The following is a 25,822-nucleotide window of genomic DNA, read 5'->3' on the forward strand; positions in this document are numbered from 1 at the left end:
CACATGCCAGTTAATCCAAATAGGTTGGAGCTAGCTTGATTTAATAAAACAGTTGGGCATCTGAGGTAACCAAGGACTGGTTGTACGGATTCACACGAAACTTTATGTTATGAGGAAGTGTGTTTGAGGTATGGATAACGATAGGAGGCAGAATTAAGTTCAGATAGCTGTTTCTCAGGAATCAAAAGTCCAATTAAGCTAAACTTTGGTGTGCTGTATTGTTCTGCTCATCTTTAACTGGATTTTAATTACCATTGGGTTACTTCAAAAAGATGGCCACCTTCAGTGAATAGACATTTTAGCAGACATTTTATCCAGTTAATATTGAGCAGTCCTCACAAAACATTAGAACAATGGTCATCTGTGGACTTTAGATTGTCCTGTTTAAGTTTGCAAGAACTGGCCACTGGAGGTGCTTGGACTCCCAAAGATCGCCACTTAAACATTTAGGCCACAAATGTTTTTTTTTTTTTTTTTAATTATTTGGTGTATAGTCTACAGTATATTACACAGGTTATGTTTAATAAAACAGATTCAAAAAGTGGTTACATTTCAATTGACTCAGACTGCTTTTTACAAAAATAAAACACATAGATGAATTCAGTCTATATAACATTACCTCCATCTCATTCATACCTGATTAAACATACCTGCTGGTCGGAGCATCCCCAGGCATGAGAAATGGTTTTGTATCTTTATTGTTTCTTTATTGTTTATTGTTTTTCTGTTTCAGCTGTCCAAAGTCAATATGACCCATGAACAGTACATGCATTGCTAAGTAGTGAACAGAACACAAGGGTTAAATATTGCAGTGCACCATTGTATTATTAATGATTGTATTGCTGATAACAATCCAGTGCTTTTACTTGTCATCATGTGCTTCTCAGATGATTGTCACATAATGAGAGAGCTACTGGAAGTGCTCAGTGTAGTTTGCTGATTGCTGACTGCACCATGGACCATCTGCACAAAAAATCAAAACAGACGTTGTTATTCAAGACACCATTTCATCATGAGTGAAGTCTCTTTGGCTGGTGATATAAATGCATCTTTTCACCCAGTACTAACTCCAGTTTTCTCTCTGCTTTCCTCTGTAGGTGAGTTGCGGCACATCACTAAACTAAAGCCGTGGTCTCTGTTTGATGTCCTGGTGGAGAAGTATGGCTGGTCAGCCGAGGACGCCGGCCACTTCACAAACTTCCTGTTGCCCATGCTGGAGATGGTTCCAGAAAAACGCGCCTCTGCAAGAGACTGCCTCAATCATCCGTGGCTAAACTCGTAGCACCTTCCCACTCCTAGCTCTTTCCCCCTAGTGGCAGGCTTTAGGACTGCACCCTGCGCTCAGTCTGGGGGGAAAAAGAGGTCAGAGAGACAGTGAATGAGTGAGAGAGAGACAGAGAGAGAGAATGAGAATTGGGGAATTGGGGAAGGAAAGTGTGTGTGTGTGTGTGGACTAATGTAAGACTGGACCATGTTGGAGTGAGCCACTACAGGTGGAAATCTGCATTCACTATACACTCTGTTGCACCTTCACACACACACACACACACACACACACACACACACACACACACACACACACAGTGCTGCTCATTAACTCAGATTCCATTTTCAGATGGATGAATAGAGTGATGTTTTGTATCCTGATAAAATGACAAGAAGAAATATGCAATGGAATAACAATGGAGTATAACTATTTACCATCAGAGTAAGCATTAAGAGACACGGTGGATATCGTTGCCGCCTCACAGCTCCAGAGTCCCCGGCTCAATCCTGAGCTCGGGTTACTGACTGTGTGAAGGTCCATGTTCTCCCTGTGTCCGCATGGGTTTATTCCGGGTTCTCCGGTTTCCTCACACAAACCAGTAGGTGGATTGGCTATGATAAATTGCCCCTAGACGTGAATAAGTGTATGGATGTGTACGTGTGTCTTGCATCCCATCCAGAGTGTAGAGACTCTGTATCCACCGTGACCCTGACGAGGATAAAGCGGTTACTGAAGATGAATGTGTGAATGAATGAATAAGCATTAAACAGATTTACACATTAAGAAGATTAAAGGTTACAGCCAACTCAGTGTCCTTAAAGTTCGGGCTAAGATTTGAAGTAAAAAAAAAAAAAAAAAGCCCAAATGTCCTTGAAGTACCTTCAAAATAACTGTGTTTGCTTGCCTCAATACTCCAGTGTTCAAACTCCAATTGGCTCCAAACACATTAAGGAACCTCAGACATCGTTGTCACTGTGAGCTGGTGGAACTGATTATGGTGTATGCATGTCAGTGTTACTATTATCTTTACTGATGGAAGTAGCCCACTATCTCTCACGTCTCTCTCTCTCTCTCAGCCTCTGTCCCCCCTTACAGAGACAGAGCCCCCTGAGCCAAGGTTCTGCCACAGAACTGTTTACAGCCCTCCCTCAGACCCAAAATCTACCACCACCTCCCATCAGAGCTGCATGCCAGTGTTCAGGCCCCTGCAGACACACAGGAGAGTCCAAACACAGAGAGACACACTGTTCCCTCTGGATTATAAACAGTCTATGGCATAGAGTGTGTGAAATGAACAAAATATGAGGTCCAAGAGACTTCTACAGACTGCCTCCTTTCATTTCTCTGTGATATTTCTCTGAGCTAGTGAAAGCATGGAGAACCTGAGGGTGAGAAAAAGAGTGCATTTCACTTGTGTTGAGATTCTTCTACTTCATTCGTTTCTTTCATTCTGCTCTTTTTGAAAAACTGGTCGAAGCCTCGATGTCGAGGGTTCTTGTTGAAACCACGTACTGTCAACACCTACTCTTTAAGCATTCCACAACTGTTTCTAACACATGTATGCTTCCTACCATTATAAAACATAAACTTATTTTTTTCCGCAGCACCATCACGTGACCATAAGGTGACCGCCCCAAATCAGTCCAGTTCTGTCCGAGGTGTAAAAAACATAAGACTGAGGTTGCACTTGCGTTGCGTTTGTTCAGGGATTATGATCAGTGTACAGAGCGCAACAGATCGCTCTACAAACCGACATCTACTCCACTGCGAAACAGAAATACAGCTTAAGAACGGGAGGAGCCTCGTTGAATGGAGTTCCTTGCTGGAGTGTGTGAGTATGTGTGTGAGAAGAGGACACACAACCCTTCACACACTACAGCTCGCTCTCAGTGCCAACGGCCCTCTTCCACCCTCCAGCTCCATCTGTCATCACCTATTTTCGCAATAAAAAAAGTATAAGTAGATGGTGAAGTATTTTTAAAAACAATATTTAAAAAAAAAAGAACTTCTGATGTTGTGACGGTGACCGAATATCGTCTTATTATTGAGGTGATTGTGTTTTGTCTGTTTAGAGATGTTTTAATTTTTTTTTGTAATTATGATATAATTATGATTACTATTATTGCCATTTGTTTTTGTTTTTTTTTATTTTGTCATCTCTCTCCCCCTTCGTTAGAGTGAACAGTGCTGCTCTGTATGGACTAGTGTGATGCTGATCAAATTTGATCAAACATTTTTGCAATAATAGTGAATTTTTGCACCAAAAGCTCCTGATCTCTCACTTTAGCCATGCTGACTGTTCTTCCCCAACATTCATGGTTACATCTCTTGTCTGTTTTTCATTGACAGATTTAATAAAATTATAAATCAATGGCTCATTTTTTTTCTGTCAGCTTTTCAACACTTAAAGCACTCTGTCTTCTCCAGGGTCTAGTTTAACCAGTAATACAGTTATCATTAGCACTCACTAGGCATTTCTCAGTTTAAACCTTTCATGTTATGATGCTGTGTATGTATTAAATGGAGCTTCAAAAAAATGTATCACAGCAACAGCAGATATTGCAGATGTAAACTAGCCACTAAACGTAGCTCATTGCAGAAAGGGTTCATTGCAGAAAGGGGGTACTAATGCATGCTGCAGTCTAAAATCACAGGAGTGCAGGAGGGGAGGCTCAAACAACATCCACTGAGAATTATGAAGCCAGACAATACAGCACTTTTCTGGCCATGTCCGACAACACAATGTGTCTCTGTGACCTGGAACATCACTTACATGGATAAGGACATACCGACATCCATCCACGTAATAACAAGGCCAGCTGACCTCCACTATAAACACCATATGGCACCACTAGGACTCCTGGCTACTATAAACACATCTGCACCAGATAAACAGTGTCTTAGACCTTCTGTTCAGAAAAGTTAGTTAAAAAATTTAATCAAGCAAATTTATCAGATTAAAAATGGATTACCTTTTAATCAAGATGTAATGGTATATATGAGGTAATCACTGTATTGTATTAGTCTTCCTTCTGAATATGTAGAGAGGTTTTGCCCAACTTCAGTTTCAGGATGCTGATGTTACTCTTAAACCCCAGCAACTTTAAGTTAGGCAGAACGTAGACGCCTGAATCCTATACACAAGGAACCGGTAATTCTCTCTTCCTACAAATTAGTCTAGTGGAACTTTCCATTTATCCTAATTTTAACCACCATTGGTCATAAATATGAGACTAGCTGAAGCAAAAGCCCTGGGACTAAAACATAAATGAAGTGAATTACTTGGGGGGAAAAGTCCCCTTTCAGAGACGTGTGGTGGTGCATTATCATCAGTTTTCAGTTTTGAGACCACAAAGCACAAATGCCAAGATCAACCATTACACACAGACTCAAGTTCCTTGTTTTCCACAGTTTTATTATGAGATATATTACAAACACTTAGACTCCTCGAGGAGTCTTGAAGTTCATGCCGACCGTGGGCTGAGTGACCTGCAGGTTGGACAGACTGCCGAAATCCTGTCAAAGGAACAGACAGAATAACAAGTTAAACACCACAGCTCACAAAACACCTGGTATCATTACAAACTTTTGCTTACAATATATTAGTCAAATTCAAATGATTTAAACATGTATTTTAAATACATTTTGTAAAAGAAAAGAACCAAGGAAAACATTCAGGGAAAAGTTGAAAAATGAATCAACATGCGTGCCGATCTTTGGTACATTAACGTGTACCTGTAGAGGACATGAAAGGTTTTCTTGTTTCTTGTGCATAATGTAAGAAATGCAGTTTAATTTAATGTGCCTGTTTTACTATCACTACAAAATGTTATTTAATTTGAGGACTCAATAGCAATTACATGCTAGACTTAGTCAACAAGTGCTATATTTATTATACCTCATGCACACAACTTATACAATACTTAATATGCAATTTGTTCTTGTTTGCTTTGAATAAGCCTGCTTATGAGCAGGTTTGAGCTTATGGACTTGTTGTCTTTGTAACCAGACAGACAATGGCTATGAAGAACAGATAAATCCAGGCACGTGTCAAATCAACAATCCAATCCAGCTACATCAGTAATTACATATAAAGAACAGAGCCAAGCTCAGGCAAAGAGGAAATTTACCCCTCAGTATCACTGGTCCATCAGCCAGTCCATGTTTGGTTCAGATTTAACCTTGAGCTACAAGGCTGCTGTTGCTAGTGGACTTTATGGCTATCCATTTAAAATAGTACAAATCAAATGGCTTTACATTATTACTGCCTAAACCAAGGATATTGTTTGGATAATTAATACCATTTGATTGTATTTAATATACATCTCAAATAGAAACTGTATCCTCCAAATTATGTTTTATATTTCAAACTTTGTGCAGCAGTCATGGGGGCATCAATAACAAACATGACTCCAAGAACACAACTCTCATCTTGGTATCATCTGGTAGTAAGCTGTGTGCTGAGGAGTCCAGCTTTGGGATAGCTGCTGCTACTTTTGCCCATTTTATAGATAACATTGTCAGAAAACACACAAGTCAGTCAGTGAGAAGACCGAACGTGATGGGACATGAGGAGAGGACTGATTATATCCGAGGGAAAGAGGGCAAAGTGTCAAACAATTCCTCTGAAAATGGCGGCTGAGGTGTTTATAGTCAATCAAGCGGCAAATGGTTACATAACGCACAATTAAGATAATGACGCGTGTAGAGTATTTGTGTGAAAGATACAGGGTTTGGCAAGAACACGTTGTCTAGCAAACACGGGAAAGACTTTCAGTTTTCTCTCCCTGTAGTATCAATGACCTGGCAACCAGACACCACGGTCACTTTCGATACAGGGGGTCACAGAAACACTTCCTTTCATAACCTGAAATTAAACGTACCAGAAGCTTGAGCATCTCCTTGGTGTCAGGGTCCACCTCAATGATCTCCTGGTCCAGAGCAGAAACCTGTAGATAGAAATATTACTATTTAGTGAACCATGAGAGCTTAGGTGCAAATGGATGACATGTTCATGTCCATCATGGACTCATTCTGTACTGTACACACAAGCTTTAATGCTCTAAAACAGTGTTCTCCATCCTGCTCCTGGAGTACCATGGGCCTGCACATTTCAGTGTGTCTCATCTTCTAACTAGTTCTGGCTTGCTGATGAGCTGAATCAGGTAAGTTGGGAGCAGGGAACGCAACAGTGCAGGGTACCAGTACTCCAGGACACTGACTGAGAAGCACCGCTTTAACGTGTGTGAAAGATACAGGGTTTAACAGGAACAAAGCAATCCTGCAAACACGGGAAAGACTTTCAGGTTTCTTTTCCTGTAGTATCAATGACCTGGCAACCAGAGACCATGGTCACTTTCGATACAGGGTCAGTGTTGGAGCTCACAGAAGCGCAACTGCAGTTTTAATCTGGGTTAACTGCTCTATCTAAACACTTGTTCTGTTGTGCTAAAACAGTGAGTGAATTTATTGACCTCCTCTGCCAAAATGAGATGCTTCAAATAGGTATGTCTATGTATGCCAGAAAACCTAGCTAATACTGAAATCAATACTCGAGTACCCGTTGTGCCCTACGTCTACAAGTAAAATATGAAAATTAAAAGCCACATCTGACGTTCAAACATTTTCAATAACATTCAGCACAAGTCTTAACTGATGACACAAATTCAGGCACCTCAGGATTGCAGATAAAGTCCATTTTACACCAGAAGTGGCACTGCACAAGCAGCACATCACAACTGTGAGCTCCGAGTTTTACACTGAGTTCTGCGCTCATGTGGAGAATATATTTCTGTCTTCATTCACTAATTTAGTAAATATGACAAGCAGATGTGTGTCCTGACCGTCATTATTAGGCACCTACAGTGCCACTGTGATGCTGTTAATCCAATGAGATTTTCACTTGAACTCAGTGGTAGTTAGAATTTACCAAGTTTGAATTTTAATCAACAAAAGCACACTTTTGCAGTAGGGATTGAAATATTGAGCTGAAATTCATTAAAGCACGTTATTCTTCTAGTTTACGTCTGTCAAAATCCAACACGTGCATCGCCACTGACGAGGACAGTTTTATTGCAGTGGAAAATCGAATTAAACTTGATCAAAACACATTAAAACAAGCTTCTCACCCTCTCCTCATGTTTTAGTGAATATCGGTTCTTTAACTCTGGATGGATATCTGAATAATAAGATCAGGCAGAAGGTACAGCCGTTTTCAACTAGAGCTGCACTGAAAAATTAATTCAACACATACTGCGGAGGAGGAAGAAAAAAAAAAAGACAAAAGAAGTGCACTAGGTAGTGTTGAAAAACCAATAAAATGGTGCATGTGCATATGTGATGCATTTACTCAGAGCAAACTGGGCTAGGATCACACTGAGTGCATCAGTGAAGTGCAGTGCAGGGCAGCAGAGGAAGTTAAACAAACCACGGTGGCCAAAAACAAGCTTTCACATTGTGGATAAAAAAAAAAAGTACCTGCTAAATTTAACATTTATAAGATGAGAGTTCAGAACAAATAATGGCAGGATTTTTATTTCTTTGTTCAGGGATTTTGAGAAATCAAAAATAATACTTGAAAAAGAAAAAAAAAAAATCAGGGTCCTACATTTGAAGCAGTGTACATGACAAAACATTGCACATTACTGCATCCAAAGTCCTTGTAGGCAAACATGTCCACTCAGCAACCATCTTAAGTTATTATTCTTTCCAGTAATACATGACCAGGCTAAAGGGGAAAGACCTTTAAACACTATAAACAAAATACTAATCACTAAATAGACACCAGATGCTTTGAAATTGTGGGTAAAATTGTATAAATAATTTATGGTGCTTTGCCCAAATATCACACAAAAAGCTTTGAGGTCCACCAACCTCATGCAGAGAAAGAAACATCTAATTCATTAGCTAGCCCACCAGGCAAGTGAAAGCTCCAATGCACTTGCTCATTCTCACGTGTCAGTTGCGTGGAACCCCAAGAGTAGCCCAACATGATTTAAACCGCACACCTCTCCCCCACCCGTTATGATATAGTTGTCTAGTCAAATGCATTAACAGAGATTAATCTTGACAACTATTGTCAGGAGATTACTAGTTTGGATCCCAAGATTGCCACAGCCATAAGCAGCCAGGAGTCCAAGAGCTCAAAACTGGCCATGCTCTCTCTCCACAATCACAGTGACACTAGCCAGTCAAATGCGTAAGCGAGGGGACAGTTAGCGTTTTCGTCCGAGTGCGTTACGCTGCCCAGTGACACAACGAGCAGCAGTTCGAAAAGATGCAGTTGGTTGGCTTCATGTATCTTGAAGGAAGCACGTGTTAGCCTTCACCCTCCCCGGTAGCTGCTGTGTGATGGGAGAGCTGGCTGGTGGGTGGGAATTTGACAGGTGACCAAAATAGGACATAAAGGGGCTAAAATAAAATTTAAAAAAAAAGGTGGGGGGGGGGATCCCCCCCACTAAACCACACAAGCCATTCACAACAGCTTGCATTTTGCTTTGAAAACAACAGAGGCATTTTACTGAATTTAATCTGTAAAGGATCAACATTGGATATTATGGACAATATTGGATAACGGATATAGTTCTACTTCACAATCTAAGATGAAGCGATTGTCTAACATTGCTATGCTAATCCTCAATAAAACCATATTTACACTACTTGCCTTGAAGGATCTCTCTGGTAAGATCTCAAGTCAAAACCAAGCCAAGCGTGAGACAGCCTAAATCTGTCAACATGAGAATATGACGAGCATGATTTAACTCTTAAAATCAAATTAACTGAATCACGGGAATTCCTGAAACACAAGCACCGCACTGAGAATTACATGTGCCATCAACCATTTGTTTTTAACCTAGTGAACTGTCTCATCGCCTGATAACATCTCCGCTGCAACCGCCAGCTTTTTTCTCTCTCATTATGATGCAAACTGGACCTAATGCAACGCTGGAAATCACAGGTGCAGAGAGAAACATGAGAAAAACTGAAACCTAAAGCTCCTGGACTGCCTGATAAAAGATGTGCCATGATATTGAACAGACTGTTAATAGGACCAGACTTGGGAGCAGATGACTAAGCCCCCATTTATACTTGATTATCTATGCGTCTTGATTATCAGGATTATATATAAATAGGGATTATCCAAATAAAAGTGAAAGTGTGAATCCATCTGTCTTTCTGAGCCACATTCGACACCTCAATTTCTTACAACAGGTGGCGCATGTGGTCCATAAATTTCAAAGACAGTGCCTTTAAAAATACTGGCAAGTGGCACAAAGATCATGATTTTTGATGCTGCAATGATCGTAGTGTATAAGCATCTGGTTGTAATCTTATTAAAATGCGATCCACATACAAGACGCATGAAATGTCCGGGTGTAAACAGGGTGTATAAATGCTCTAGAAGAGCTAAAACATACCTCTGGGACATAGTTGTCCCTCCTCTCACGCTCCTCCTCCTGCAGCTTGATGGAGATGCCTCTGACTGGCCCTCTCTGGATGCGCTTCATCAGATGGGTCACATACCTGCAAAGACACAAAACACATTATTTCAACATGCTTTCTCTTCATCAAGAGGATGCACTCTTACAACTGCATCAGATGGACAAAAGGCAACATCACTGCTGTGGGACTTAGACATGCACATTATATAACGCTAAACCGACAGCTTCCAGCTTTCCTTGGTACATTAGCCTTACAGATGCAATGCTAAACATCTTGACTGATTGATTGAAAAACTGTTTGTCTGAAAATGGCTCGAAGTGTTTACGGTTAGTTGAGCTGTAAATAGTTGCTGAGAAACCTTGGCTCCAAAATATCCTTTACATCACTGGTTCTCAAAGTGGGGTTCATGAAACCGAGCGAGAGAGACTATTTTTTTTTTTTTAAATTCTAACAGCGGTGGAAATCACAACTCCTTTTGAGTTTATAGCTAAACTGACTTGCTCATGAATAGAATAGTTTTAATTCAGACAAATTAAACCTACTGTTCTTTCAGAGGAAAGCTCAGGAATAAACAGCTCTATACAGCTAATAAATAGTCAAAATATTGCACTTGTTTACGTGATAATAATAGTGGAACAGGTCATAAGAGTGGAACAGTTCAATGGACTTTGGAATTTATTTTACAGTCAAAGGGAACCCTGCCTGCAAAATAAATAAATAAATAAAAGATAAATTTGGAAAAAAAAAAAAAAAATTGAGAGCAACTACTCCTGAAGTAGAATGTGATGTAAAGTGTTTGAAAGATACAGGGTTTGGCAAGAACACGTTTGTCTAGCAAACACGGGAAAGACTTTCAGTTTTCTCTCCCTGTAGTATCAATGACCTGGCAACCAGACACCACGGTCACTTTCGATACAGGGACCCACGACACCGCGACACTCGTTACTCTGCTCAGGAGCACTGGTCAGTCTCTTACCCAGCGATCTTGTTGCGGAGTTTCTTGCTGGGGATGATGGCGATCTCCTCACACACGCGCTTGTTGGTGTGGAAGTCATTGCCCAGGCGGGTGTAGTACTTCTCGATGATGACCCGAGCGGCCTTCTTCACCGTCTTTGTCCTGACGCGGCCCTATGGGCAGAAGAGCACAGACATCCATCAGACATGCAGAAGCCTAGCAGGATGGCATATTATCCACAGCAACCTCAGAACCCAAACTGAGCAAATCTCCAACATCTTCGTACAACAACCTTGTGTTCGTATCATAATCCAGGAAGCAAACTAAACTAATTCTCCAGCCATTTGGTGTCTATCTACTGTTAAATACATATAAACATGCTGGAGCCACTTGAAGTGAGAGAAGAGAGGACTTGTAGTTTCTGAAGGTAGTGACAATCTTGAACAAGTGTATTTGATGGAATTTATCTGATAAATGCACCAGCATTAGCAATGAAGAGTCTCTAATAAAGATATAACAGCTATTTGCTAGCCAGGTGTTGGCTAATAAAATCATTTTTCAGCTTCCTGTTACTATTCAGGCTTTTTCATCAAAAACACTATAAATACAGAATTCACACAAAATGGAGAACACTATGAACAGCAGAAATAAACCTATTAATTTTTTGCAACATAAAAAATTATCGCCATTACAGACTATAGCCAATTTCTTCTCCAACGTTAGCTAGCAGGACGCTAACCATCGGACGTCTTCTTGCGTCCAGACTGAGCCGATTATTTAATGATTTTACCCAAAATAAAACCTAAACGCGTGTAATATTCACACATCCAAAGATCTGAACACGTCTACTAAACGATTAACTCCTTAATTGTGTTCCATTGTGTGTGTAAAATGAGGATTAAATCAGATTTTAGCAACAGTGAAAATGTCTGATACCCACCATGTTGGATCTGGTTAGCCGAAGAGAGCCTGAAAGAGCTCCACCGGAAGTTTAAAGCACAGACCGGAAACACTATCAGGGAGGCACTGCCACCTTCTGACATGGAGAATGTGCATATTTTTAATTCAAATGAGCCTCTTAGTTACTAGCGCTAATGTTATATCCACTACATACTTGGAGAAGGGGTTCTTTAAGGATTGCTTGCAGGATTGTGTCCCCCTTAGTGACACATTTTCTCTAATTACCACTCAGTTCTGTTAATTTCCTACTGAACCTAGTTCTCCTCAGAGCTAAATGAGTAAACCTCACCATATACACTCACTGTCCACTTTATTAGGAACACCTGTACACCTGCACATTCATGCAATTGTCCAATCAGCCAATCATGTGGCAGCAGTGCAGTACATAAAATAATGCAGATACAGGTCAAGAGCTTCAGTCAGGGTTCATATTGAACACCAGAATAGAGGAAACATGTGAACTCAATGAGTTTGACTGGAAAATGGTTGTTGGTGCAAGTTAGGTGGGTTTGAGTATTTCAGAAACTGCTTATCTGGGATTTTCAAGCGTGATGGTCTCTTAACCCAAAATAGTGGGGGGACAAAAAAAACCATCCAGTGAGTGACAGTTCTATGGGCAAAAACGCCTTGTTGATGAGAGAGGTCAGATTAGAATGGTCAGACTGGTTCAAGCTGACAGGATGGCTACAGTAACTTGGTCTTAGAATGCACAACACGTCAATTCTTTAAGCATATAAGCTACAACAGCAGAACACCACACTGGCTTCCACTTCTGCCACCCAAGAACAGGAATCTGAGGCTACAGTGGGCACAGGTCACCAAAACTGGACATTTGAAAATTGGATCAAGACGTTTTTCTGGAACAAAAGAAACACTTTTATATCATGTTTGAGTGACTGTTCTAATGTAATGCAGTTAGAATGTTTTTTAAGCAGCAAAGTCATGCTCATCTGACGCTCAAATACAAAATGACTCAGACACCGAGTGAAGGGTAAGAGAGAGATCTTTTTTTTTATTTTACATTAAAAAAGGGTCCAAACTTGAGCTTCCCCTCTGGGTTGAAGGAATAAAAAGTGTTTATCGGTGCCTCTGAACAATGGCCATTACACAGAGAGGCTGCCTGTCTGTCTGAAAACAAAACTTCCCAAAATCTCAAAAACTAATGGATTCTTCACAACTGGAGCCCTTTAGCACAGTTAAAGCATAAGGATAAAATTTGGAAATGACATTCAACATTTTAACACACAATATTAATAATACATTTTGGGGGCCTGTTTTATCCAGACACACATTAAGCCCTGATGCCACTGTACATGAACAAAGCTCCTTGTTAGAAATCCTTAATAACAGCATTTAGTCCAAGACAAGGTCGAAATAGTGGAGAAAAAAAAGTCTGTGAAAAATCACCTTCCCTTAACTTTCATGTTAACTTTCCTTTGCTTTTATTTATCTGTGCAGGCTTGCTTCAAACCAGGGATAAAATAAAACCCAGCTCTGTAATAGACTTCATTTTCATCATGAGACCATCAAACAATGAAATATTTTACATATTTTACAACAAGACAGCTTCTGACTGATCTCAATGTGGTTTCATTAGTGGTTTCAGTTCCCTGTGGTTGGGAGATTAAACAAGGGAATGCGCCTCTCTCAAGCTAAATCTTTTTTAAACATTTACTTCACTTTCCAGACTTGTTTCATTAAAAAGCATTTTCTGAATAAGGCATAATGTGTGAACAGGGAACCAGACCATATGGTTTAAGACTGTAGCTTTGAGAAAGGATGATTACTTATAAGGAATGATCTCTCTAAACGTGCCCTTGTTTCTGTAGGGCATGTTTGTATGTGAGCACATTATCTCAATGCACTCAGGAATTAAACAAGTAAAAGTAAGCAAGCGTTGAATCTTTGACAAGACACAAATCATGATAGATGCGGATGGTGCTGGAACCAGTGGTGCAGAAAGAAAAAACACGTTGAAATACAAGTGTCCCACAATGCCCCAGTGAACCAGTGTTTACATGACTCAAAGCAGATACCGACTTGGGGGTACGAAGGCAAAGTTACAGTCACATTACTGTAATCCTTCTGCCCCACAAAAACTCAGAAATCAAATGTCAAATGTAAAGATAAAAAGCTTCCATTAATAATAATATAAGCTAAAACAAATTCTGAACATAACAGTGAATGATCAGTTTCAGTATCAACCATACATGACTAAAATAAACGCATACAATGGAAATCTGGTCCTACGTCACCTAGTCTAAGATTCATGATGATGTCCAGCTAATACAATGATTTCAACACCGGTTCAGTCAGTGTCCAAACAAAACAACTTAAGTCATAACTTAAATGATTATGCACAAATAATCATTATACATATATATACACATATATATTTTTTACCATATATGGCTAATTTAGGAGAAAAGCACAGATCCAGTCATTCACCCCACCAGGAGGTGCCGTGGAGACCTTAGTGTTCTCCGAATAAATGAAATAAAAATATTCACAAATATTCACAATCAATAAAATTACAAATAAAGTGACCACATACACTCATATGCACTGTAAATGCACAGAAACACACCATAAAATTCCCATTTGAGGCATGGTTCATTAAATACAAAATAAATGTTCATTTTGTTTAAAGGCAAAATCTGAAAAAAGTTCACCATTTAGGCCGCAATTATTAATCCATATTCAAAAACAAAAACCAAACATAAAAAAAAGAAACAGTTACAGTACAAAAGTTCTGCAATAGAATTAATGCTATAAACAGGCAGCTGCTTGTTAGATTACACATGAAGAAACAATCACTCAAACAAAAGCTAGCTTGAGGACCAAAGCAGAAATATAACACAGTTAAAAAAAAGTAGATGTATTAGTCCAGAACACGATGCATTTAAAGAAAGGTTAATTTAACTTTCTCTTAAATGCTCAAGTATGTCAAGGTGCAAAGAACTTGAACACTGTTTACCTAATACCCAACATCTCTGGAGCATCTTGGGCATTAAGACAAATGCTCTTTACATCTAATGATGATATATTCAGTATAATTATTTGCAGGTAAATCACATGTCATATTATGACAGGCTTGTAGTCCATCTCAGCATTCATACAGGATAGGACAGGAGCTAGTCCAATCCTCTAAAGTTATCTGTCTGATATTTTTTACCCAGGTATAATCATTTTAATGATCTGGCTAGTGTGAATGCATCCCTGTACTCAAGGCATTACACACAATCATCTGCAGGGGACATGAGAGAAGAGACCCGGCAATATGAAAGAGCGATACCTTCCATCTTACTGCACGAACCCACATCAATATACATAAACCTACTGTAATCTGTTGGCCTCATATGTTTGTGGGAAAACAGTCTTCTATAATTATCTTCCCTAATTTGAAAATATGACACACAAATAAGAAAAAAATGGAAAAAAAATAGTGGTGATAGAGAATTCTAACCTTTAAGACTTTGGGAAAGGGTATTGCACATTCAAAGCTGAAAGTTTCTATATAACAGCACATAGCAAATGTGCTCTGCAAGCTGAAGCTAAAATGAGTGGTACTGATTTGCGCTTTCTCGTTTACACCCCTGCTGTAAATGTATTAAGAGAAGCCATGGATTGGATCATGCAAACTACAATACGATTAAATACACAGTTCCATGAAATATGGCTTTTGGTTACCTAATCAAACATTTTACATGCCACAAATACCTTCAGGATAAATACTTCAATATATTGAGTAATTTTTTTTTTTTTTTTTAGATTTTGGTCTTAGGGGACAATCTTCTTTCGCAAGCCAGTCATCTATGCAAAACCCCTTTAGAGATTCATACACGTATACATACTGATGTATGTATTGCACTGTTACATGCAATAATATTTGTCTCCAGTGTAACATTCATTTCATTGTGACTGTTATGGTCTTGTGGAGTTTTGAACTTTGAATTAAATGAGTTATTTTGTCACGACATAGTGCTTATGCGTTTATGGGTGTAAGTAAGGCAGGATGCATACAGTAAATGGACATATATATTCAAAATGCACAGAATCTGTAGAAGAAAACCGAAGCGAAGTGGAAGTAATCTGTGCTACTGAGTCCAGGTACCACCAGGTGATGAATTCCTCTCTGTCCAAGAGCATGGGGAAAACCAGACAAAAGGAAAAAAAAATAAAACAATAAACAGGCCAAGCACAAGAGCAAGAAAGGTCATTGAAATGGTTGAACATTTGGGAAAAGTTAAATGTCCATAGCAAAATACAACCCTTTAGGAAGAAATGCAGCATGACTGTCCTATATTGACTGGCTCTTCATAGGGACAGACATCCGTAAAAACATTAAAATATATAAATAAAGGAGTATCAGGATGAAAAGGCAAATTAAAAGAGTGCAAAGGGGAGACAGTCCTGTCCATTTGTCTCTGGACTGTTAAGAAGCTTAACATTCTTGCAGGGCCACTGTATGTACTGTATGTACTGGCCTTGTAAATTTCCAGCTGTAAATGCGTCTCCATGGAGAGGCTCACATCAGCAGTACAGTGAAAATAAGGAGAGGAATATTTTGGCTCATTTGTGCCTTGGGGAACTCTTCTTCCTTTTACGCTTGAAGAAGCAGCAGCACCTGAAGGGGGAAGAAAAAGAGATCAAAATTATTGTCAAAACTATGTGTCAAGGTCATGCCTATCTATTATAATTTACAAGAAAAGACATTAGTGGGTTTGTGAAGGTAGTCACGTGAACCACACAAGGTAAAACACAAAAAAAACAAAGCACAAGACGACAACAACATGGTCATTAGTAAGACAATGTATAGACATGCTGCTGAGAAAGACACATGGCATTGTGTCAGACGACTTCTGGGCTGCTGCCTCTATAACACCTAATATGGAGTTGTTAACCTAAGACCAAATAGTAATCAATAATGTTAAAGTTAGCTAGTGAGAGACAAGACACATTGTCCAGCCAGTTTGATAGTACTGTATTATGTAAAGCATTAGCTCTCTAGTCAGTACTAGTGTTCCCCCTGTGTGCCCGTCCCTGAATTGGGATGAGTACAGGGAAAGGGAGACTCACCACAAGTTGAGCATTTTCACGCAGCTACAGAAAGCGTAGAGAGAGAGATAGAGATTAATACTGTACACACAAACAGGTGAAGTGAAAATACATGCAACATATCGAGGGTGATAGGAAATGCAATACACATAGACACACAAAGCAAGAGCACAGGGTACAAATAGATGACAAAAATGAGGTGGTGCCAAAGAGCAACAGCAAGACCCTGAGAAATCAAGATGAGAAGACTGCCAGGACAAAATCTTTACAGCAAGAAGGCAAGGAAAAGTCGGGGCACGGCTGTAGTAGAAAAAAAAAAAAAAAAAAAAAAAAACGCACTTGGCCTCATCCACCACGTCCACTTCTGCCTGCGTTGTTATTGGTGCGTTGGAATGGGCTACCAGAGGGTCGTCTGCATTCAGCTCCCCATTGGTTGAGCTGATCACCTGCAACACAGAATGTGTCCAATCAAAAATCAGTTCATGTCTATATGAAGGAAATTTTTAAAGGCTGTGTCACCTTCTTTTCATAATTAGCTTTTTACTGTTAGCTGGAGATGCTGTGTAAACTTACCACCCACTGGAAAAGAAAGGACATTGTTGCTGTTTCTTTCTTTCTTTCTTTTTTTTAATACAAGGGTGAGTCAGAAGAAAACCTTTTTTTTTTTTTAATTCTGTATATTCTTGATTGATAATAAGTGTCAAAAACATGTATCATTTGTCTACAACATCTCCATTTTGTCCAATCCAAGTGTTCCAGTACTTGGATTCCTCTAGAAAAAAATTCAATTCAATTCTAATTTATGTCGCCCTTTCAAGGTTTTCACTTGAGCCATTCTCACAGTTAAAGGATTTTGGAACTTCTTTTTTCTGCAGTTTTGTTTTGGTTGATTTGAGTTGGGCGGAACTATATTCAGTCTACTAAAGTACCAATCAGAATTTACCCCAACCACAGAAACTAGAAATTATCTGCCCACTCCAGATCTTTGTGCCTAAGTGATCATGAATATAACTGCATCTAGTTAGAATTTTAGATATACTACTTTAGTGACTCTAGAAATATATACAAAATACACCAACGCTCCACTCAGTGACTCATGAGTATAAAAATAAAAGCAATGTGGAAGCTCTTTTCCATCACTAGCACTGTTCACACGTTATTTACGTTGCCAGGGAGACGTTGCTGTCAATCAGTATGCTCACTCACACACCCATACATCTATGATTAGGCACAAAATAGGACTTTTTGTAGCTTTTGGCTATAATAAAATTATAGTTAGAGATATACACCATATAGCCGAGAGTATGTGGACACCTGACCATCAGGTCCATATGTGGATCTTCCCAAACTGTTGCCTCAAAGTTGTCTCTGTACACTGTAGCATTACAATTTCCCTTCATTGGAACTAAGAGGCCCAAACATGTTCCTGCATGACAATGCTCTAGTGCACAAAGTGAGGTCCATGAAGTCATGGTTCATGGTGGAAGAGTGGAAGAGTGGAAGAACTCAAGTGCCCTGCACAGAACCCTGACCTCGACCCCACTGAACACCTTTGGGATGAACTGGAACGCCGACTGCACCACAGACCTCCTTGCTTGAAATCAGTGCCTGACCTCACGAATGCTCTTTTAGCTGAATGAACACAAATCCCCACAGCCACGCTCCAGAATCTAGTAGAAAGCCTTCCCAAAAGAGTGGAGGTTATTATAACAGCAAAGGGGGAGTAAATCTGGAATGAGATGTTCAGCAAACACATATTGGTGTGAAGGTCAGGTGTCAACATACTTTTGGCCATATAGGGTACATGTCAATCTACCACTGATAATTGCATATTAAATGACAGACCTTTTGTATCAAAACCAGATTGCCAGAGGCTTTAAAACTGCTTCCTAAGATCACCTCAACAAGGACTGAGTATACATGAACCATATCATTAAATATAAACAAAAATGTCAACAAAAAGGAAAATTGAAATAGTCATAACTTTATGGATCAGTTAAAATACTTCTCAACTCAAATACCATGTTTATTAAATGGTTCAACTCCATTTGAATGGCTGATTCTGATTATATAGTTTGGACAAATTAGCACTAAATTCCTATTTTTGTGACAGGTAGTGAGGTCACAAAATAGGCTCTATGGTCCTGAACCAATCGTGTCTGATATGCAAATTATTAGAGATGCCACACTCAGATATTTGAAGGCGGCCTTAGTTCAGCTTTTACAGGTTTGGCTACTGTTTAACAAATCAACACACAGATACTAAAATCCCATGGGCCTACCCGTGACAAGTGCAAGCTAGTTTATTAGCAGTTAGCTAGCTAGTCACCTGTTTGATATAACAGATTGAAATAGACAGATATTCATAGTCACTGATCCTTGCATTCTGTATGAGGGTGCAGAGATGTTCCTAGACCAATTTTAATGATTTACTTGGCCTTAACAACATATTCTACAATTTATTATTCTACACAGATTTTTAATGGTTTGAAAATTAGATATTCAACATATATTTGTGTACCCCATGCAAATCCACTCATGAATAACACTGGTGTACATTCATGAGAAGTCTAACAAATGGGTCTACTGCTCAGCTAGTTGCAAGCAAAGGGGAGAAATTAAAAGAAAATAAGCAGCAATGCTTTAGTTCTGTGGTGTGGCAGAGACGAGGTGAGGGCCAGTGCGTGCAGATCCTCGCTTTACCTGTGCAGAGCCCCCATGCCGGTCAGAAGCCATATATGAGCTCAGGTAAGACAGGTTGGTGTGCCGATGAGGCTGCGTGTCCCATGCTCCCCTGTGCTCCGAGCTGACCGTCTGCCCCCACAAAGCACCAAGACCACAGCGAGGAAGGCGGGGAGAGGGAGGGAGAGAGAGAGAGAGAGAGAGAGAGAGAGAAAGAGGGAGAGACAGAGAGAGAGACAGAGAGAGAGAGAGAGAGAGAGAGAGAGAGACGCAAGTGGCCATGCATTGCACATACACAGCACAAAACAAACAGACATGGAGGACAGCAGCAGGACAGAGAGGTGTTAAACATGTGAATGTGACGCAAGCAATGTGGTAATGAGAGTGAAGAGCAACACATACACGCACACACGCGCACACACACACACACACACACACACACACACACAGAAAAGCAGAAAAGTTAAAATAACTCCAACTGACTTGAAAAGAACAGAAAAGGCATAAGCTAGTGGCATGTGTCTGGACCGCCTGCAAGTGAGCTCAAGAGCACTTTCCAAATAAGTATGATTATGCAAGCAGCTAATATTCAGCATGATTCATCTTTCCTTTCAGCCATTCTCTCAAGCCAAAAACTGAAGCACTGATCGAGTAATGCTATCCCTTAAAATCAGTCCAAAACAACACATTAGCCATCCATGTGCTCATGTAGTGTTAGCATATTCCAAGGCCATAGCTGGTCTGTTGTACTATAGGGGATTTTAAATGGGAGCCTTTGTCTGTTTGGACAGAACGGCCTTCCATTCGTGATATGCAGGAAGCCCATGGAGACAGAGGATGGCTGCTGATTGTGATGAATGAACACAAGGCAAGAGAATGTGGCTTCATTTTTCTCCTCACTCTTATCTTACTCCACACTCTTGAATCATCATTATATTTTGCTTTTTTTGAGTCTAGATGAAGGAACCATATTCAGAAAGCATTTTAGTAGGAATACTGTCAGGATAACGAATCCTAGAAGAGCAATTTGAGATGCTTCATGAATGTAGGCCCCAGTACAGCACTAGGCTGTAGTTAAGGAGCAGTCAGGGATCAGCTAGAGCAGCGTCAGGACACACAGAGTAGCACCACTCCAGCTCAGCCAATGGAGCCCAGGCAGCGCAGCAAATCAAGATGCAGTGGGGCCGCTGGAAGAAGGGGGTGGGGCTGGAGCTTTTCCAGGATGGAAATTAATTTAGCTCTCCAAGGCTATCTTCCTGATTCCACTGCTCTTTGTTTCACTCTCTCATCAACTCTCCCTATACCTTCATCTAACATGGTGCTAAAAATCCAAACTGACCTGAATCACATTTTCTCTTCAAATTCACAATATTAATATATTACACTGATGCTGTGTACCTGGTTCCGCAGCGGCTGATGTTGTGAAGGTCTTTCTCTGTTGGCATGGGATTCTCTAGTTATAGCAGAGGCTCCTGAATCCACATGAACTGACCCGACTGGTGTCGGCTAGGAGACAAACAGAAATTCAGGCCTGTTCAGAGAAGTTACAAACTACAAAGTCACATAAGACCAACTTCTGATGAGAAATACAATATTTAAGCTACCACTTCATTAAAAAATGCAAAAGTAACCATAGATTAGCAACTACTATTAGCGGTGACCCTTTACAGTAAATACTCACAATCTGTCTGCCGACCCAGTCGTACGTGTAGTCGAATGTATATCCTTTCCTTTCAAATAGTTCAGTGAAGAGAGTCCTTAGATACTCATAATCAGGCTTCTCAAAGAAATCTAACCGCCGTACGTAGCGCAAGTATGTAGCCATCTCCTCTACAGACATATAAAAAAGACAAAGCAGTATGACAGCCCCATTCAAGTGCTGTATGTACTGACAACAATGTACTGTTATCACAATATGGCATTCAGTATGGCATAATTATAATTTTTAATAGCTTTAATATCACATTAGCACAATTTATATAATATAATGATACAACATTAGTCCAATTGTCCTCTAGGCAACCATTGTGTGACATCTATTAAACACTTTCAAAAAATAAGCCTGTTAGATAAATTTTTTGATGATAGAATACACAATTTTTGGTTATATTTTTATAAACAGTTAAATTTAAAGAACATTGTTAGAATGTAAATCATTAACATAATCTATGTTAATAGCTAGGCTATTCTTTCACACAAAATGCAATTCAATTAGGAACAGGCATGCTATAATTTATGTAAATGGGGTTTAGGTTTATCTTAATATTAAGCTTCAAAAGACAGAGACAGAGGTTCAGTCATACCTGGAAAGTTCTCACAGAGAACCTCAATGGGAGTGTTTCGTTTGGTGTCTCCGATTTTCTGATAACGTTCTTTCAATGTGTCTGCCTGTTGTACAGGGGAGAAAATCATTCTGTCTTTATCCCAACAAACTAGCCAAAGACATGCCTTATTCAAGCAAGATGGGAAATAAAGGTCAGGGAAATAATGCCACTAGTCACACTGACCTTCAGCCCCTGCCATGGCAGACTACCCCGCAAGAAGTACATAAACATGTGGCCGAGTGCTTCCAGGTCATCCCGTCGACTTTGCTCTTAAAAAATATAAAGCAAAGTAAGTTTTAATGTACCGGCTGATTGCTTATAGCTCAACCAAAATCAAGGCTGGTACGTATAAAAGCACTCAGAGTAAAATGTCAAGTGTTTGTATGTGTCTGTGCATACCCTTTCCCAAATGTGTGTTGATGGACATGTAACGAGCTGTGCCAGTCAGGCTCTTGTGTTCTCTGTAAGGTATGTGTTTTTTGGTCTCTGGGTCGATGTATTCTTTTGCAAGACCAAAGTCAATTATGTGGATGATGTGCTCCTTTTTACTGCCCTGACGCCCAATTAGGAAGTTCTCTGGCTTGACGTCCCGGTAGATGAGGTTTTTTGAGTGGACATATTCCATCCTAGTTATCTGCACACACACAAACAAAATAATAAGTCAGCCAAAAATCTGAATTTAGACCACCAGTAACACCAAGTTTGAGGTTACTGTAGTAAGCTTTTCAAGTTTAAACCCAAAATTCACTTATTACAGGAAAAAGCTTGATCATTACGATCATTATGAGCAGGTGCATAGATGAGTGACAGCAAGACACTCATTTTTTGTTTTCCCCTTCTTTAACACATCTGATTCAACTCGTCAGCTGATTAACAGACACCTCACAAGAAGAGTCAGATGTGCTGGAAAACCACAAAAAAGAGACCATGACTGGAATTGGGATCCACTCATGCAATCAGACAAGTGGCATGCTGTAAACCTCCCAAAGGACAGATCACAGACTTGTGGCTTTTTGAGCCTTTTAGTGAAAGCCATGCTTACCAGCTGAATTGCAATCATGAGAACCGTCTTCAAGGAGAATGTTCGGTCACACAGGTCAAACAAGTCCTCCAGACTGGGACCTAGCAGCTCCAGAACCATTGCATTATACTTCCCACAGGGGCCGAAGTAGTATACCTGTGGCAACCCTTCCACTGAGAGAGCAGGATAACAAGTTAGTTAGCCTTTAATCATTAACATATAGCAAAAAAAAATATGAAAGGGTGTAAATTTGATGGTTAAATGAGCAACTTCTTTTGAAATAAAAATAAAATTGTTCCAGCCTCTGCAATTTCTATTAGGAAAGTTTTGCATAAGAGACAGTCCTCCCTGCCTTCCAGTTATTTGGCACAGAAAGCTCATACAAGAACAGGGTGTAAATGAATACAAAACAAAGATTACAGTGGAGTTACTGATGCATCTTATGAAAGCAATGGCTGATGGTTCTTGATGAACCACTTACAATAGATATAAAATGTCTACACACACCTGTTAAAATGGCAGGTTTTTCTGAAGTAAAAAAAATGAAACTAAGATAAATCATGTCAGAACCTTCCCCACCTTTAATATGAAATCGCAAAATATACAAATAAAGTGAAAAATGATCAGAAACTTTGTTAGGGAAAAAAAGGAAAAATAAAAAAAACCTAGTTGCATATGTGTGCACATCCCTAAACTAATACTTTGTTGAAGCATCTTTTGATTTTATTACACCGCTCAGTCTTTTTGGGTAAGAGTCTATCAGCGTGTCACATCTTGACTTTTCCCACTGGGAAAATTTTCCCACTCTTCCTCGCAAAAACATTCTAGATCTGTTAATTTGTCTGGGCATTTCCTGTGCACAGCCCACTTCAGGTCGCCTCACAGATTTTTACTTGGATTCAGGTCTGGACTCTTAAGCCATTCCTTTGTTGATCTGGATGTACGCTTTGGGTCACTGTTGCACTAAACAGTGAAATTCCTTTTCATCTAGTAGCAGACACATGAAAATTTTGCGGTAAAATCAACTGGTATTTGTAGCTATTCATGATTCCTTCCACCTTGATAAAACCTGCAGCTCTGGCTGAAGAAAAGCAGCCCTAAAGCATGATGCTGCCACCACCATGCTTCACCACCACCATGCTTGGGTATGGTGTTCTTTTGGTGATGTACTTTTTTTGCGCCAAACATACCTTTTGGAATTATGGAATTATTATATCTTTTGGAATTGGCCTCATCAGACCATAACACATTTTGCCACATGGTTCAGGGTGATTTAATTGGACTTTGAAGTTTTTTTGAGAAAGGGCTTCTGCCACCCTACCCCATAGCCCAGTCATGTGTTGTCACATGCAGAGAGTAATCAGTCAGATATTACTGCAGCTCCTTTAATGTTGCTGTAGGTCTCTTGGCAGCCTCCCTGGTAAGTTTTTGTCTTGTCCTTTTGTAAATTTTGGAGGAATCTCCTATTCTTGGTAATGTCACTGTGGTGCTCCATTTTCTCCACTTGATTTATCTTAATTTCATGGTTTTTTTTACTTCACAAAAACCTGCCATTTTAACAGGAGTATGCAGACATTTTATATCCACTGTATTCTGGTTCCACTGTTGCTGACAACAGCTTAGTTGACACAAAGGCCTAAGTGATACAGAAAAAAAGAATCCAGAAAGAAATTGGACAGGGCAAGATGAAACATAAGAGGAAACTGGCTTTTCAGCTATGACACATAGGAAGAGACAAGCAGCAAAGCAAAGTGATTCTGAGCTTGGTTTGCTATTTCTGCTTGGTCATCTTGCAGTGAATGACTTAACAGTGCTTTCTGTAGGGGATCTGAATATTATTATATAGTCCTTTTGACAAGGAAAGAACATACAAAAAATTCAGTATGAATTTCACACTCTAATATTTAATTACATAGAGACCATTATATCCACAAATTTATGCCAATCCAACAGCCTGACTAAATTCCACTGTTCTCCTCAAAATCATCAACTTGAGCACTAGATCTGATATCTTTGCATTTTCTTAAACAAATACTAATTTAAAAATAATAAACTTCCCTAGCGTTGGCTATGTACCTAAATGTTTTAAACTACCAGTTTTCAAATCACTGATTAAGAAACCTTGATCCATGTCAGCTGAAAAACTATACATAACTATAGATATTGATCAACCACGCCTTTATCACCAAGATCCCAGAAAACGTTGTAGCTCAGCAGCTGAGCTCATACTTGCATAGGAATCACACTCATTTCCGTCAGGATTTAGGCCTCATCACAGTTCTGAGTCAGCACTGGTTAAAGTAGTAAATAACCTACCACTGGCCTCTGATCAGGGTTGCTGCTTTTGCTTGCATAATGTATAATGCACAGTCAGTGCTGTGCAGATCGCAATATTGTTATAGACAAATTAGAAAAAGTTATACAGGTTAAGAAAACGCCTCTTACCTGGCTCAGATTTGACCACTATAAGTATGAAATTGTTCAACAAAACCAGATGACATGACAGAATGTGTAAAGGAAATTAGACGTTAGGTGCCGAGTAACTTTGTCCTACATAATTCCAACAAGACAGAAGTACCTCTACTAGGGCCGCAGATAGAAATAAGCTTTCTAATTATGTGGTAACTCTTAATGGTTTTTCATTTACATCATACGCAACAGTAAAAGACCTTGGTGTAATTATTGATGCAAGTCTCTCATTTAAAGCTCATGTAGATAATAGTACTAGGATAGCATTTTTTTTTTCCATCTCAAAAACATTGCTAAGCTAAGAAATATAATGTTAACATGATGCAGAAAAACCACTTCATGCAATTATTTCACCGTGGCTTTAATGACAGGTTTATGGTTACATTTACTGTTGGATGTTTAACTACTCCATGTATTCACGTTTATGTAGAACTGGGCTGCTGGTGGAGCCTCATATATTCATTAGCTTTAGGCAATACGTTAACTGAATGCAGCGCAGAGCAGGACACATGGCCTTGGTTTTTATGCACGTCCTACACATGTCTATGGGAGTCAGGACTGATTGAAAGACTTGTCAAAATGGAAGTCATTTGTGCGTAAGGCACATTTAAAAAACTCTTCGGGTGTGAACAGGTCTTTACTCT

At 39.6% G+C, this 25,822-nt stretch overlaps 3 protein-coding genes and 3 non-coding genes across 14 annotated transcripts in view; 1 reads left to right on the plus strand and 5 right to left on the minus strand.

The window, feature by feature from the left end:
• srpk2 (SRSF protein kinase 2) overlaps positions 1 to 3,638 on the plus strand; it is a 61,579-nt gene extending 57,941 nt beyond the window's left edge. For 5 of the 6 annotated variants that reach the window (XM_053237109.1, XM_034307282.2, XM_053237110.1 and 2 more), the window contains one exon: positions 1,098 to 3,638. In XM_053237109.1, coding sequence (XP_053093084.1) covers positions 1,098 to 1,282 — 185 coding nt within the window. In that variant the 3' untranslated portion in view covers positions 1,283 to 3,638. The remainder of the gene's footprint in view (positions 1 to 1,097) is intronic. The other variant, XR_008302348.1, reaches the window with a different exon arrangement.
• Positions 3,639 to 4,661: 1,023 nt separating this feature from the next.
• zgc:114188 (40S ribosomal protein S17-like) lies at positions 4,662 to 11,742 on the minus strand. Its single transcript, XM_026919776.3, has 5 exons — positions 11,605 to 11,742; positions 10,686 to 10,837; positions 9,685 to 9,790; positions 6,151 to 6,216; positions 4,662 to 4,783 (listed from the first exon to the last, which is right to left on the minus strand). The coding sequence occupies exons 1-5, from the start codon at positions 11,605 to 11,607 to the stop codon at positions 4,706 to 4,708; spliced, it is 405 nt and encodes a 134-aa protein (XP_026775577.1). The 5' UTR covers positions 11,608 to 11,742; the 3' UTR covers positions 4,662 to 4,705.
• Positions 5,982 to 6,107, minus strand: LOC113530226 (small nucleolar RNA SNORA71). The gene has a single exon (XR_003403122.1). It is a non-coding gene; the product is annotated as a small nucleolar RNA SNORA71 (small nucleolar RNA).
• On the minus strand, positions 6,510 to 6,636 carry LOC113530227 (small nucleolar RNA SNORA71). Its single transcript, XR_003403123.3, has one exon. It is a non-coding gene; the product is annotated as a small nucleolar RNA SNORA71 (small nucleolar RNA).
• Positions 10,503 to 10,629, minus strand: LOC113530225 (small nucleolar RNA SNORA71). The gene has a single exon (XR_003403121.1). It is a non-coding gene; the product is annotated as a small nucleolar RNA SNORA71 (small nucleolar RNA).
• Positions 11,743 to 12,609: 867 nt separating the features above from the next.
• LOC113529648 (casein kinase I) overlaps positions 12,610 to 25,822 on the minus strand; it is a 30,905-nt gene continuing 17,692 nt past the window's right edge. Inside the window, exons 5-14 of one of the 4 annotated variants that reach the window (XM_026918996.3) lie at positions 22,731 to 22,882; positions 22,088 to 22,322; positions 21,872 to 21,957; positions 21,668 to 21,752; positions 21,046 to 21,194; positions 20,763 to 20,870; positions 19,386 to 19,496; positions 17,022 to 17,128; positions 16,704 to 16,727; positions 12,610 to 16,251 (exon numbers count right to left, since the gene is read on the minus strand). In XM_026918996.3, the coding sequence (XP_026774797.1) occupies positions 16,197 to 16,251; positions 16,704 to 16,727; positions 17,022 to 17,128; positions 19,386 to 19,496; positions 20,763 to 20,870; positions 21,046 to 21,194; positions 21,668 to 21,752; positions 21,872 to 21,957; positions 22,088 to 22,322; positions 22,731 to 22,882 (1,112 nt within the window). In that variant the 3' untranslated portion in view covers positions 12,610 to 16,196. The remainder of the gene's footprint in view (positions 16,252 to 16,703; positions 16,728 to 17,021; positions 17,129 to 19,385; positions 19,497 to 20,762; positions 20,871 to 21,045; positions 21,195 to 21,667; positions 21,753 to 21,871; positions 21,958 to 22,087; positions 22,323 to 22,730; positions 22,883 to 25,822) is intronic. The other 3 variants (XM_026918997.3, XM_026918998.3, XM_026918999.3) reach the window with 3 other exon arrangements.

The sequence above is a fragment of the Pangasianodon hypophthalmus genome, chromosome 9 (assembly GCF_027358585.1).
Source record: "Pangasianodon hypophthalmus isolate fPanHyp1 chromosome 9, fPanHyp1.pri, whole genome shotgun sequence".
Classification (NCBI taxonomy): domain Eukaryota; kingdom Metazoa; phylum Chordata; class Actinopteri; order Siluriformes; family Pangasiidae; genus Pangasianodon; species Pangasianodon hypophthalmus.

Bases quoted from the DNA above. Each gene is read 5' to 3' on its own strand.
- zgc:114188 (XM_026919776.3), bottom strand. The intron at 9,791-10,685 runs GTAAGAGACTGA...GTGTCTTTGCAG, and splicing joins CTCCGCAACAAGATCGCTGG to GTATGTGACCCATCTGATGA. The intron at 6,217-9,684 runs GTATGTTTTAGC...TTCTATCTACAG, and splicing joins GGGACAACTATGTCCCAGAG to GTTTCTGCTCTGGACCAGGA.